General features: G+C 37.3%; 1 protein-coding gene across 3 annotated transcripts in view; it reads left to right on the top strand.

Annotated features, from left to right (window-relative positions):
- Positions 1–13,573, top strand: part of GTF2E2 (general transcription factor IIE subunit 2) — an 80,324-nt gene that overhangs the window by 49,886 nt on the left and 16,865 nt on the right. For all 3 annotated transcript variants that reach the window (XM_019953430.2, XM_070781333.1, XM_070781334.1), the window contains exon 6: positions 7,390–7,483. In XM_019953430.2, coding sequence (XP_019808989.2) covers positions 7,390–7,483 — 94 coding nt within the window. The remainder of the gene's footprint in view (positions 1–7,389; positions 7,484–13,573) is intronic.

Below are 13,573 nucleotides of genomic sequence, written 5' to 3'. Positions count from 1 at the left end.
GCTGGGAAGCCTGACGTGGGGTTCCAGACCTTCACAACAGTGGGAGAACTTGTCTGATATTACTGTTCTCCAGTTTTTGGGTCACCCACCCGGCAGGTATGGGATTTGATTTTATCATGATTGTGCCCCTCCTCCTGTCTTGCTGCGGCTTCTTTGTCTTTGGACATGGGGTATCTTTTTTGGTAGTTTCCAGTGTCCTTCTGTCAATGCTTGCTCAACAGCTAGTTGAGATTTGGTGTTCTCGCAGGAGGAGGTGAGCGCACGTCCTTCTGCTCCCAGTTGGTGAGTTCTTTATTTTATAAATTGTATTTTCAGTTTCAGGCTTTTCATTCTTTCTGAATGAAATGGTTTCTGTTTCTTTGCTGAGATACTCTTATTTTTTCCATTCATTACAAGCATATTTTCCATTATACCCTTGTGAATAATTTCTGAGCTGCTTTGAAAAAGTGCTTTAAAATCTTCTAATTTTAAGAGCTGACTCATATTGGGAATGGTCTGCACTGAGACTTTGTTTCTTGAGTATGGCTCTTGTTTTCCTATTTCTTCAGATACCTAGTTACTATTGAATTTTGAACATTGTGAATTACATTACTCAGGATTCCATTATAGTCCTCAAAAGAGTGTTTTAGTTTATTTTGTTTTTAAGTGGGCATATGTCTTGACTACACTCAAACTTCAGACTTTCTCTTCTCTGTGGTAGGTACCATGTGACACATCTGTTTTGTTCATTTAGCTCTTTTTTTCCTTTTTGGGTCTTTTTTGGAGCCACATCACACAGCTTATGGGATCTTAGGTCCCCAACTAGGGATCAAACCCGGGCCCGCACAATGAGAGTGAGGAATCTCTAACCGCTGGACTGCCAGGGAATTGTTTTTTATTTTTTTGCAGGGAGGAGATTTCTTTTTGGAATACCTTGTCCAGAGATTATAGTAGTTGTTCTCAAGTGGGCTGGTCCCTTAGGAGCTACTTGGCCATTACCACCTGAAGAACCCTTTTGAGATTTCAACTTAAGTATCTAAACTTAATCCACACAAATGTTGTAAATAGTATGTGACCAGAGTTGATAAATTGCACTTTTATAGCATGTTGAAAGGTAGAAGTATTGAATCGTAGCTTACTAGTTGGGAGTTCTGGGTGCATTTCCTGCTCCATTCTTTTCCTCCAGTTTGATTGGAGCTAGTATTGTTAATCTTCAGTAGGCTTTTCAGTACATTCGAAAGTAGAACGGTGATGTAAACTTACGATTGCTTATTCTATTTTAAATAGTTTTGTGATGTAAAGTCACTTTGACATCCTGTTTTTAGTGGTTCTTTTCCTTAAGGAATTGAAGGGGTCATGAAAAGTGGACAGTCTGTTGTTTTCAGGCAGGATTATTTCTAAATTGTTAAAAACCCCCACACTTAAAAAACGTGAAGATACGGGCTTCCCTGGTGGCTCAGACGGTAAAGCGTCTTGCTTACAATGCAGGCGACCTGGGTTCGATCCCTGGATTGGGAAGATCCTCTGGAGAAGGAAATGGCAACCCACTCCAGTACTCTTGCCTGGAAAATCCCATGGACAGAGGAGCATGGTGGGCTACAGTCCACTGGGTCGCAAAGAGTCAGACACGACTGAGTGACTTCACTTTCACTTTCATGTTCTATCCTAAGTAGTTTCTCAAGGGAGAAATTTGGCATAATTAAGTTAAATCCCTTCTGGGTTGTTTGCTTTTCTTGAGTTCTTGGCAGAGATAGAAGATAACTATTACTGTCATTTTGTTGACCATACAGTGCTTTGAAGAAATGTATAATGCTAGCAAGGAACAAAAAAGTATGCAAAAGCAAGAAGAGAAGAGAATGAGAGAAAGCAGTGATCGTTCCAGATTATTCTTCTCTAAGTAGCTGTGTTCTGGAGATTAATAATGAAATGAAATAATGAAACCAGTATGATTTTAAATAGACCATTCTGCATTAGTGATAGGATTTTAAATTTTAAGATGGTATATTGAATCAGCTACTCAGGTTTTTTTTTTTTCAACTAAAGATTGTTTTTAATCTTTTAACTTAAAAATGATCATAGTAAGTCTGGTTAAATTTGTTACCATACGTAGTTATCAAAAAATTTATTTTGTGATAAGAACTTTTAAGATTTGCTCTTAACAGCTTTCAGATATGCAGAACAGTATTATTACCTGTGAAAGTGAAGTCACTCAGTCGTATCAGACTCTTTGCAACCCCATGGACTGTAACCTACCAGGCTCCTCTGTCCATGGGATTTTCCAGGCAATAGTACTGTAGTGGATTGCCGTCCTTCTCCAGGGGATCTTCCCAACCCAGGGATTGAACCCGGGTCTCCCGCATTGTAGACAGACGCTTTACTGCCTGAGCCACCAGGGAAGTCCTTTATTAACTGTAGTCATCATAATGTGTAGTACATCCCCGTGACTGGCTGACTTGGTAACTGGAAGTTTGTGCCTTTTGATCCCCTGCTTGCATTTTGCCCACCCTTAACCCCTTGTTTCTCACAACCATCAACCAGTCTATTTTCTGTATATGTAAGCTTTTTTTTTTTTTTGAGGTTCCACATATAAGTGAGTTCATACAGTATTTTGTCTTTTTTATTCTGACCTGCTTGGCTTAGCATAATGCCCTGAGGGTCCATTGTTTATATATAACACATTTTCTCTGTCCATTCATGCCTCAGTGGGCACTTAGGTTGCTTCCCTGTCTTGGCTATTGTAAATAATGCTGCACTGAACAAGGTGGTGCATATCTCTTTTTAAGTTAGTATTTTCGCTTTCTTTAGATAAAAATACTCAGAATTAGCATTGCTGAATCATCTGGTAGTTTTATTTTTAATTTTTTGAGGAACCCCCATACTGTTTTCCATGGTGGCTACATCAGCTTACAATTCCCACCGACAGTGCACAAGGGTTCCCTTTTCTCCATATCCTCTCCAAGACTCATTATTTTGTCTTTTTGATAATAGCCAGTTTGACGGGCATGAGGTGATCATCTTGAGGTTTTGATTTGCATTTTCCTGATGATTAGTGATGTGAAGCATCTTTGCATGTACCTCTTGACCACCTGTGTGTCTTCTTTGGAAAATGTCTATTCAGGTCCTCTGCTCATTTTCTAATTGAGTGGTTGTTTTTTTTTTTTTTGCTGTTGAGTTCCATGAGTTTATGTATTTTGGGTATTAACACCTTATCAGATGTATGATATGCAAATATATTCTCTCACTGATTCGGTTGCCTTTTCATTTTGTTGATGTTTCTTTGCTGTGAAGAAACTTAAGAGTATGATGTCTCACTTGTTTATTTTTGCTTTTGTTGCCTTTGCTTTTAATGTTGAATCTGAAAAATTGCCAAAATGAATGTCACAGAGCTTACTGCTTCTGTTTTCTTCCAAGATTCTTACGGTTTCAAGTCTTACATTCAGGTCTTTAATCCATTTTAAAATGATTTTTGCATATGATATAAGATGGTGGTCCAATTTCATTCTTTTGAATGTGGCTGTCCCGTTTTCGCAGAACCATTTATTGAAGAGACTGTCCTTTCCTTGTTGTATAGTCTTAGCACTTTTGTCGTAAATTAATTCACCATAGATGCATAGGTTTATTTCTGGATTCTCTGTTCTGTCCCATTGATCTGCATGTTTGTTCTCATGTCAGTGCCATACTGTTTCAGTAATTTTCCTTTGTAATATTGGGAGTGTGATGCCTCCAGATTTGTTGTTCTTAAGATTGCTTTGGCTTGATAGGATCTTCCGTGATTCCAAATAAATTTTAGCACTGTTCTAGTTCTGTGAAAAATCCCATTGACATTTTGATAAGGATTGCAATGAATCTTTGTATTCATTTGGGTGGTAATAGATATTTTACCAGTATTAACTCTTAGAATTCATGAACACAGAATATCTCCATTTTTTGAGTCTTCTTCAGTTTCTTTCATCATTGTCTTATAATTTTCAATGTAGAGATTATTCATCTTGGTGAAATTTATTTCTAAGTACCTTATTCTTTTTGATGCAGTTGTAAGTGAGATTGTTAATTTCTTTCTGATAGTTGTTAATTTATAGAAACTCAAATTTTTTGTATATTGGTTTTGTATTGTGCAGCTTTACTGAATTCATTATTCTAATAGCTTTTTGGTGAAGTCTTTAGGGAGGTATATAAAATATAGTCTGTAAAAAGTGATATTTTACTTCTTTGTCTGCTCTGAATAGGACTTCACAATACTCTGAATAAAAGTGGCAAGAGTAGGTTTCCTTGTCTTGCTCCTGATTTAGAGGCAGTGCTTTCAGCTTTCAACTGTTGATTTTGATGTAAACTGTGGGCTTGTCATATATGGCCTTCATTATGTTGAGATATGTTACCTTGGTATCCATATTGTGGAGCATTATGGTCAGTGTATTTTGAATTTTGCCAAATGCTTTTTCTGCATCTACTGAGATGAGCACGTGACTTTTATCTTTCATTTTGTTAATGTGCTGTATCATGATTAATTTGCAGATACTGAGCCATCCTTGTATACTTGGAGTAAATCCACTTGATTGTGGTGTGTGATTATTCTAATGTATTATTGAATCTGGTGTGTTAGTATTTTGTTGAGGAGTTTTTGCATGTGTTCATCATGGATGTTGGCCTGCGATTTTCTTTTCTTGTTGCATATTTGTCTCGTTTTGGTATCAGGGTAGTGCTGGCCTCACAATAAATTTGATGCATTGCTTCAGGTTTTGGGGAGAGTTGGAGAAGGATTGATACTCTTCTTTGAATGTTTGGTAGAACTAATACAGTTGTCCTGGACTTTTGATGGGAGATTTTTGATTACTTATTCTATTAATTATTGATTTGTTCAGAATTCCTATTTATGGTTCAGTCTTGATAGTTTATACATTTGTAGAAATTTATTTGTTTCCTCTAGGTTTTCCAATTTTGGCATATGTTCATACTAGTCTCTTAAGATTTTTTGTATTCTGTAATATTGTAACATCTATTTCATTTCCGATTTTTAATTGGAGGATAATTGCTTTACAATATTGTGTTGGTTTCTGCTATATGTTAACATGAATCTCATTTCTGATTTAATGTATTTGAGTCTTCTTGTCTTTTTTTCTTGGTTAGTTAAGCTAAAGTTTTGTCAGTTTTATTTTTTCAAAGAATCAGCTCATAGATTCATTAATCTTTTCTATTGTCTTTTTTAGTCTCTCTCAAATTTATTCCCACTCTGATCTTTGTTAGTTCCTTCCTTCTACTAACTTTGGGCTTCATTTGTTCTTTTTCTAATTCCTTGAGGTGTAAGTTTAGGTTTTTTTGAGATGTTTCTGGTTTTTTAATGTAGGCATTTATAACTGAATTTCCTCTTAGAATTGCTATTTTTTTAACCTCTCCTAAGTTTTGGTACATTGTATTTCTATTTTCATTTTTTCAAGGTGTTTTTAAAATTTCTTCTTTGACCCAGCAATTAGCAGCATACAATAAGTCCCCTATGTACCAACTTTCAAGCAGTAAACTTTCAAAGAGGCAAATGTGTGTTTCCATGTCCAATCACATAAGGCACGGGTGAAATTGTAGCTTGACCTCCATCTGCTGTTGCTGATGATCCTTCAGCTCTGCTATCTCCTACCTCCTCTCCCTCCTCCAGTCTTTTAGCTGTTTTTGCCTGTTCACTTGATGCCAGCCGTGGTATGCCAGCTGTTGTACTCTACTGCTGTACTTTTCATGAAACTGCTCTGTAAGGTTTAAAATGTTTTGTTTGTTTTCTGTGTATTATTTGTATGAAAGGTATTATAAATCTGTTACAGTACAATACTGTATAACCTGTTGCGCTTTGTTGGACTTAACAAATTGGACTTAGGAATGTGCTCAGAACAGAACTTGTTCATATGTAGTGGACTTATTCTGTTGTTATTTGTGAATCCTCTAGCTTCTTGTAATTGAGTTTTAGTTTTATATACCATTGTGGTCAGAAAAGGTGCTTGATGTGATTTAAGGCTTGTTTTGTGCCTTATCATATTAGCTATTCTGGGGAATGTTGAGTGGGCACTTGAGAATAGTATATATTCTTTCTGTTATCTTTGGATGGAATGCTCTTTATATATCTGTTAAGTGCATATGGTTCACATGTTGATGCCTAAAGTGTTAGTCGCTCAGTCATATCTGACTCTTTGCAACCCCATGGACTGTAGCCCGCCAGGCTCCTCTGTCCATGGAATTCTCCAGGCAAGAATACTGGGGTGGGTAGCCATTCCCTTCTCCAAGGAAGCTTCCTGACCCAGGAATCAAACCCAGGTCTCCCGAATTGCAGACAGATTTTTTACTGTCTTTGTTGATGAAAGCCCTTGTTGATGCCTAAGGTTGAGATTATGCATCTGTGATGTTGTCATCTAAAGACTTATAGTTTGAGACTGGATTTCTGTGATGAATGTTACCATCATCATTATAGTCCAGAGTATTATCAGACTTTTTGCATTCTTGTTCTCATTAATTAATAATAATGAAATATGTCGATTTTCTTGTCCTTGCTAGAGTAGTGAGTGAAAATTTTAATTGTCAGTTGTGTTCAATCAAAGCTAAAAGACAATGAAAACTCAAGTCCTTTCCTTTTTTCTGTAAAGATGATGCAGTATTTTGGGCAATGCAGTAAGAACACTGAAGGATGGCTATTTATCTCATAGTCATACACAGTTTAGATGATTTAATCATTCTTCCATTATCTTAGGGTTCTAGCTTTTCAAAGCATGACTGGAAATAAGTGATGGATAATGATGAGTAAGTAACAAAATATTTTAAGGACAAGTAAGAACATTGAGATCCATGGTTTTCTTCCCACAGATTAATAAGAGCCCACTAGACCAAGTTGTAATTGTCAGATGGATTGACTTTTGTTCTAATATTTAAAACAGTTTTTCTTCTTTTTGTACTGTAAAGGATCTCTAAAAGTTAGATTTGGGAGAATGGCATTGAAACATGTAAAATATCATGTATGAAACGAGATGCCAGTCCAGGTTCAATGCACAATACTGGATGCTTGGGGCTAGTGCACTGGGACGACCCAGAGGGATGGTATGGGGAGGGAGGAGGGAGGAGGGTTCAGGATGGGGAGCACATGTATACCTGTGATGGATTCATTTTGATAATTGGCAAAACTAATACAATTATGTAAAGTTTAAAAATAAAATAAAATTTTAAAAAAAATACAAAAAAAAAAATCAGTCCTTAAAAGTCGAACTGCTCAAGAAAGAAACTTTAGAATTAAAATTTGGTTTAGTGGACCCTATTGGTATACTGAGAGTTAAAGAAACTGGAAATCCTTTGTTGTTTAAAAAAAAAAAAATCTTGAGTGATGTAATTTGGAAATTTTTTTTGGAGTTTAATTTAGAAACTGAAAATTTTTTCTTTATCTTTAAGGCTTTAGGGGACCAGATACTATTTGTAAACCGTCCTGATAAGAAGAAAATTCTTTTCTTCAATGATAAGAGTTGTCAGTTTTCTGTGGATGAAGGTGAGCCTTCCTTTCTAGATACTTTAATTTGCAGGCATGTTACAAATTTAGGATGATAAAATTCATACTGTTTATAGTACAATTATAACTTAAATGGTATAATACTGCTTTTTTAGCATTATCATCTCTTAGAGCTAACAACTTTATATGTCTAATGTATTTCTCGCAATACAATTTGAAATATGTAATTTGAAAGCTTTTAGGTTAATTGTACTTGCAGTTGTAGTGTAACAGTAAGTTCTTGTTCTCATACTTCAGGTGTACCAAACAGGAGTTTATTTCTATTTTACAAATACTACTTCATATCTTGGTATGAAAGCTTGATCCATGATGGGGAAAAAATATACTTTTTGTGGAGACTGATATTTTCTTAAATAACTTATGAATTTTTGGTTATCCAGTTGGATAAGAAAGGAGATTAATGTTTTTCTTTCTGGCAGTTGTAGAGTTGGATGCTTATGAGCTCTATGCTGTCTTCTAAATGCATGATACTTATATTTTGGATTTTAGTTTCAAATATTTCATCAATATTTGGATGTAAAATAGAATTGAAAGAGTTTAGTTTTGAGAAATTTCTAGACAAGTAGATATTCCCATTTAAGCAAATATCTTTTACTCTAAATTTGTATTAACTTTGAAGATTTATTAAAAGGCAAGAAAAATTGAACATTTTAATTATAAAATTTCAAAAGTAATTTAAACTCCAGCAGAATATTTTAACAATATTGAAAGACGCAGAGTGCAATAGAGTGACACCATTGCTGTCCCAGTTTGGTAACATATTGACTCTCTCTATGACAGTAAATAGAGGAGAGTCTATTGAAGGAATAATTTTGTAAAAGAAATGCATTTACAAATCTTGTTCCTGGAGAGCCCTGTTTTGATTATGATTTATAATTTGTACAGTAACTCCAGATTTTTCTTTTATGTGTTACCTAGCTGCGGATACTCAGTCTTGTGCTGTAATTTCATCAACCTAAAGTTACTTAGATGACCATGATTTTTAAAAATTTATTTGTTTTGAACTGTGGTGCATCCTCATTGCTATGCGTGGGCTTCTGGGCGTGGCGCGCGGGGGCTACTCTCTGAGTTGCCTGTGAGGGCTTCTTATTACAGTGGAGCTTCTCTCGTCGTGGGGCACGAGGTCTGGGGCACATGGACTCAGTAGTTGCGGCTCACAGGTTCCAGAGAGCAGGCTCAGTAGTGGCGGCACATGGGCTCAGATGTCCCAGGGCATGTGGGATCTTCCTTCCCTGACCAAAGATCGAACTGATCCCTTGCATTGCAAGGTGGATTCTTTACCACTGGACCAGGGAAGCCCCGACTTTGATTTTTTGTAGGAAATAGAATGTTATATTTTTGTAAGAATTCTCATCAAGAGTGCCTTGTATACAGTTGGTTCTCTATTAATGTTTGTTAGTGAACTGAAAATTTGCAAAGTATTACGGCTCTTCTATAATGCCATTTCTCTGAATAAGCTTCCTGTATGTAAACAGGCTAGTAGTCAACTCCTCCTGTAAATTGTAACGATAGGTGCTCATTCAAGAAAGATTCAGCTGAGCAATTTTTGTTTTGCCTGTGTCTCTTTTACTTGGAGTTTTGCTGTTATATGAACTTTGATAATTGTCAGATTGAGTTCTTCCTATTTAAAACCATAAAAATGGACTTGATCTTTAAGTCCTTCTGAATTTAAATAAACAACTGATTCCTTAAGCATAATTAATCCATTTGAAAAAAAATTTTCATAGTCTTAAACTTAACACTAGCATCACATTTTCAAATAGTCAGAAAGATATAGTAAAAAGCAGATGTACTTTTCCTTTCTCTGGTTCCAGTCCCTTTCTTTTATGGCAAGTAACTGGTTTTACTTTAAATTCTTTCAGTGGTTTTTCCCATATTGCTAAATAATATGTTCATACTGTTACTTATTTTTAGCTTGAAATATTGTCTACTGACTTGCTGTTGTCCGTAAGTCACTGTGTGGTATCCGGCTCTCTGCAGCCCCATGACCTGCAGCGTGCCAGGCTTCCCTGTCCTTCACTACCTCCTTGAGTTTGCTCAGACTCACGTCCATTGAGTCAGTGATGCCATTCAACCATCTCATCCTCTGTTGCCCGCTTCTCCTCTTGCTCCCAGCATCAAGGTCTTTTCCAATGGGCTTCTTTGCATCAGGTGGCCAGAGTTTTGGAGCTTCAGCATCAGTCCTTCCAGTGAATATTCAGGACTGATCTCCTTTATAGGATTGACTAGTTGGATCTCCTTGCAGTCCAGGGGACTCTCAAGAGTCTTCTCCAACACCACAGTTCAAAAGCATCAATTCTTTGGAACTCAGCTTTCTTCATGGTCCAAGTCTCACATCCATACATGACAACTGGAAAAACCATAGCTTTTACTGTATGGACCTTTGTCTGCAAAGCGATGTCTCTGTTTTTTAATACACTGTCTAGAGTTTTCATAGGTTTTTTTCCAAGAAGCAAGCATCTTTTAATTTTGTGGCTGCAGTTACCATTGGCAGTGATTTTAGAGCCCAAGAAAATGAAATCTGACACGGTTTCCACTTTTTCCCCATCTATTTGCCATGAAGTGATGGGACTGGATGCCATAATCTTTGTTTTCTGAATGTTAAATTTTAAGCCAGCTTTTTTCGCTCTCGTCTTTGACCTACATCAAGAGGTTCTTTAGTTCTTCTTCACTTTCTGCCACTAGAGTGATGTCATCTGCATAGCTGAGGTTGTTGATATTTCCCCTGGCAGTCTTGATTCCAGCTTGTAAGTCATCCAGCCCAGCATTTCATATGATGTACTCTGCGTATAAGTTAAATAAGCAGGGTGACAGTACACAACCTTGATGTACTCATCTCCCAGTTTTGAACCAGTCCGTTGTTCCATGTCCAGTTCTAACTGTTGCTTCTTGTCCTGCATGCAGGTTTCTTAGGAGACAGATAAGATGGTGTGGTATTCCCATTTCTTCAAGAATATTCCAGTTTGTTGTGATCCACTCAATCAAAGGCTTTAGCATAGTCAATGAAACAGAAGTAGATTTTTTAAAAATTCCCTTTGCTTATTTAATGATCCAGTGTATGTTGGCAATTTGATCTCTGGTTCCTCTGCCTTATCTAAATCCAGCTTGTACATCTGGATGTTCTCGGTTCACATATTACTGAAGCCTAGCTTGAAAGATTCTGAGCATAATCTTGCTAGCATGTGAAATGAGTGCAATTTGCAGTAATTTGAGCATTCTTTGGCATTGCTTTTCTTTGGAGTTGAAATGAAAACTTATCTTTCCCAGACTTGTGGCCATTGCTCTAAGTTTTCCAAATTTGTTGGTATATTGAGTGCAGCAGCTTAACAACACCGTCTTTTAGGATTTGAAATAGCTCAGCTGGAATTCAATCACCTCCAGTAGCTTTGTTCATAGCAATCCTTCCTAAGGCCCACTTGACTTTGAACTCCAGGATGTCTGGCTCTAGGTAAGTGATCACACTATTGTGGTTATTTGGGTCATTAAGAGCTTTTTTGTATAGTTCCTCTGTGTATTCTTGCCACCTCTTCTTAATCTCTTCTGCTTCTGTTAGGTCCATACCGTTTCTGTCCTTTATTGTACCCATCTTTGCATGAAATGTTGCTTTGGTATCTCCAATTTTCTAAAAGAGATCTCTAATCTTTTCCATTCTGTTGTTTTTCTCTACTTCTTTGCATTGTTCACTTAAGGTTTTCCTGTCTCTCCTTGTTTTACTCTGGGACTCTGCATTCATAGGGTATATCTTTCCCTTTCTCCTTTGCCTTTTGCTTCTCTCCCTTTCTCAGGTGTTTATAATGCTTCCTCAACCACTTTGCCTTCTTGCATTTCTTTTTCTTATCGATGGATTTGGTCACCACCTCCTATACAATATTACAAACCTATGTCCATAGTTCTTCAGACACTCTGTCTACCATATCTAGTCCTGTGAATCTATTTGTCACTTCTACTGTATGATCATAAGGAATTTGATTTAGGGCATACCTGAATGGCCTAATGTTTTTCTCTACTTTCTTCAATTTGAGCCTGAATTTTACGATAAGGAACTGGTGATCTGAGACATAGTAAGCTCTTGTTTTTGCTGACTGTATAGATCTTCTCCATCTTCGGCTGCAAAGAATATATATAATCAGTCTGATTTCAGTACTGACCATCTGGTGATGTCCACAGCAGTCCTCTGTTGTTTTGTTTTCTATGACCAATACATTCTATTGGCAAAGCTGTTAGCCTTTGCCCTGCATTATTTTGGACTCCAAGGCCAAACTTGTCTGTTACTCCAGGTATTCTCTTGACTTCCTACTTTTGCGTTCCAGTCTCATACGATCAAAAGGATATCCTTTTTGCTGTTAGTTCTAGGAGGTCTTGTAGGTCCTTATAGAATCATTCAACTTCATCTTCTTCGGCGTTAATGGTTCGGGCATAGACTTGGATTACTGTGATATTGAATGGTTTGCCTTCAAGACTAACCAAGATCATTCTGTCATTTTTGAGATTGCAGCCAAGTACTGTGTTTTGGATTCCTTTGTTGACTGTGAGGGCTACACCATTCCTTCTAAGGGATTCTTTTCCACAGTAGTAGATATAATGGTCATCTGAATTAAATCTGCCCCTTCCCGCCCATTTTAGTTCACTGATTTCTAATATGTCCATGTTCACTTTTGCTATCTCCTGTTTGACCACATCCAACTTTCAACAACAACTTTCTCAGAGAGAATATGTAGTATTAATTAGTTCTGCTCTCTAGATGGCAGCATAGTGTAGCATATCTGTTCTGGAAGTAGATGTTTAAGCAAGTGTTTGATTTGGGGGGGCTTCCCTGGTAGCTCAGCTGGTAAAGAATCCACCTGCATTGCAGGAGACCCTGGTTCGATTCTTGGGTCAGGAAAATCCACTGGAGAAGCGTAAGGCTACCCATTCTAGTGTTTTTGAGCTTCCCTCGTGGCTCAGATGGTGAAGAATTCACCTGCAATGAGAGACAGACCTGGGCTTGATCCCTGGGCCAGGAAGATTCCCTGGAGGAGGGCATGGCAACCCACTCCAGTATTCTTGCCTGGAGAATCCCCGTGGACCGAGGAGCCTAGTGGGCTACAGTCCATGGGTCGCAAAGGGTGGGGACACAACTGAGCAACTAATAAGCACAGCACGTGTTTGATAGGAGAGAGATCGCAGTAGTTCTGTAAGAATAGCCTGAATGTGTTTGTCTTGTTTCTGGTGGTAGCCTGTCATGACATGTGTGTAGCAAGCAGGTATTTTATGATAAAATTGTTGCATAGTGTATGCTCTCTGTGGAATTCAGAGGAAAATCCAGATTTAGTGATTAACAGTGCCAGAAAATGCAAGCAACTAGCTGTTATTCAAATAACAGTGGTGCTGTTTCTCTTTTGTGACCTTTTAGACTTCCGTTGCCCTACAATTCCATTTAATTGCGAACGCATTTTCCACCTGCTCCTTCTTGACAGGGTTTTTTCCTACTTTAAACAGTTTCTAAATAAAATTCTGTATGTCAAGAGAAAGAAATAGCCTGAAACTGTAGGGTTTCTTGATCGTATTTTATTGGAAAAATTGTAGGGTGTGCACTTAGAATTCAGTAGTAGCTGTCACCCTAGTCCTTATATTGGATTGTGGTTTTTTTGTCCCTCGTGTGTGCTTTCTCTGGATACTGTTGTTTTAACTTTGCTCAGCCTTTTCCTGTTTCGTACCTTTTACGTGAGTTCTGCTCCCTAGTGTTAACCTCTTTTCATTTGCTGTGTTTTATGGCCTCTACTGGCTTAAACTCTTCCCATCACCTCATTATTTGTCTGTAAAGGCAAAATAAGGATTTTCACTACCCGCCCCCCCCCTCCCAGATTATATGTACTTGTTAGATATATTTTTAGATACAAGTTCTGAAAAATTTTCCAGTTTATTTTCTCTGTACTGCAGGTATTTTCTGATGCTGTGTGACTATTTAGTATTTCATTTTATAGATGTGTCTGATTGATAGATGTATTTTCAAACATTTAATGTTGCTGCAGCAAATATTCTTACAACCCTTATACAGTGGGATATGTATATGTATTTTATATTAATGAA

This window comes from Bos indicus, chromosome 27 (assembly GCF_029378745.1).
Source record: "Bos indicus isolate NIAB-ARS_2022 breed Sahiwal x Tharparkar chromosome 27, NIAB-ARS_B.indTharparkar_mat_pri_1.0, whole genome shotgun sequence".
Classification (NCBI taxonomy): domain Eukaryota; kingdom Metazoa; phylum Chordata; class Mammalia; order Artiodactyla; family Bovidae; genus Bos; species Bos indicus.
Note: the sequence above shows the minus strand (reverse complement) of the source record. Positions and strands in the feature narration are given on the sequence as shown.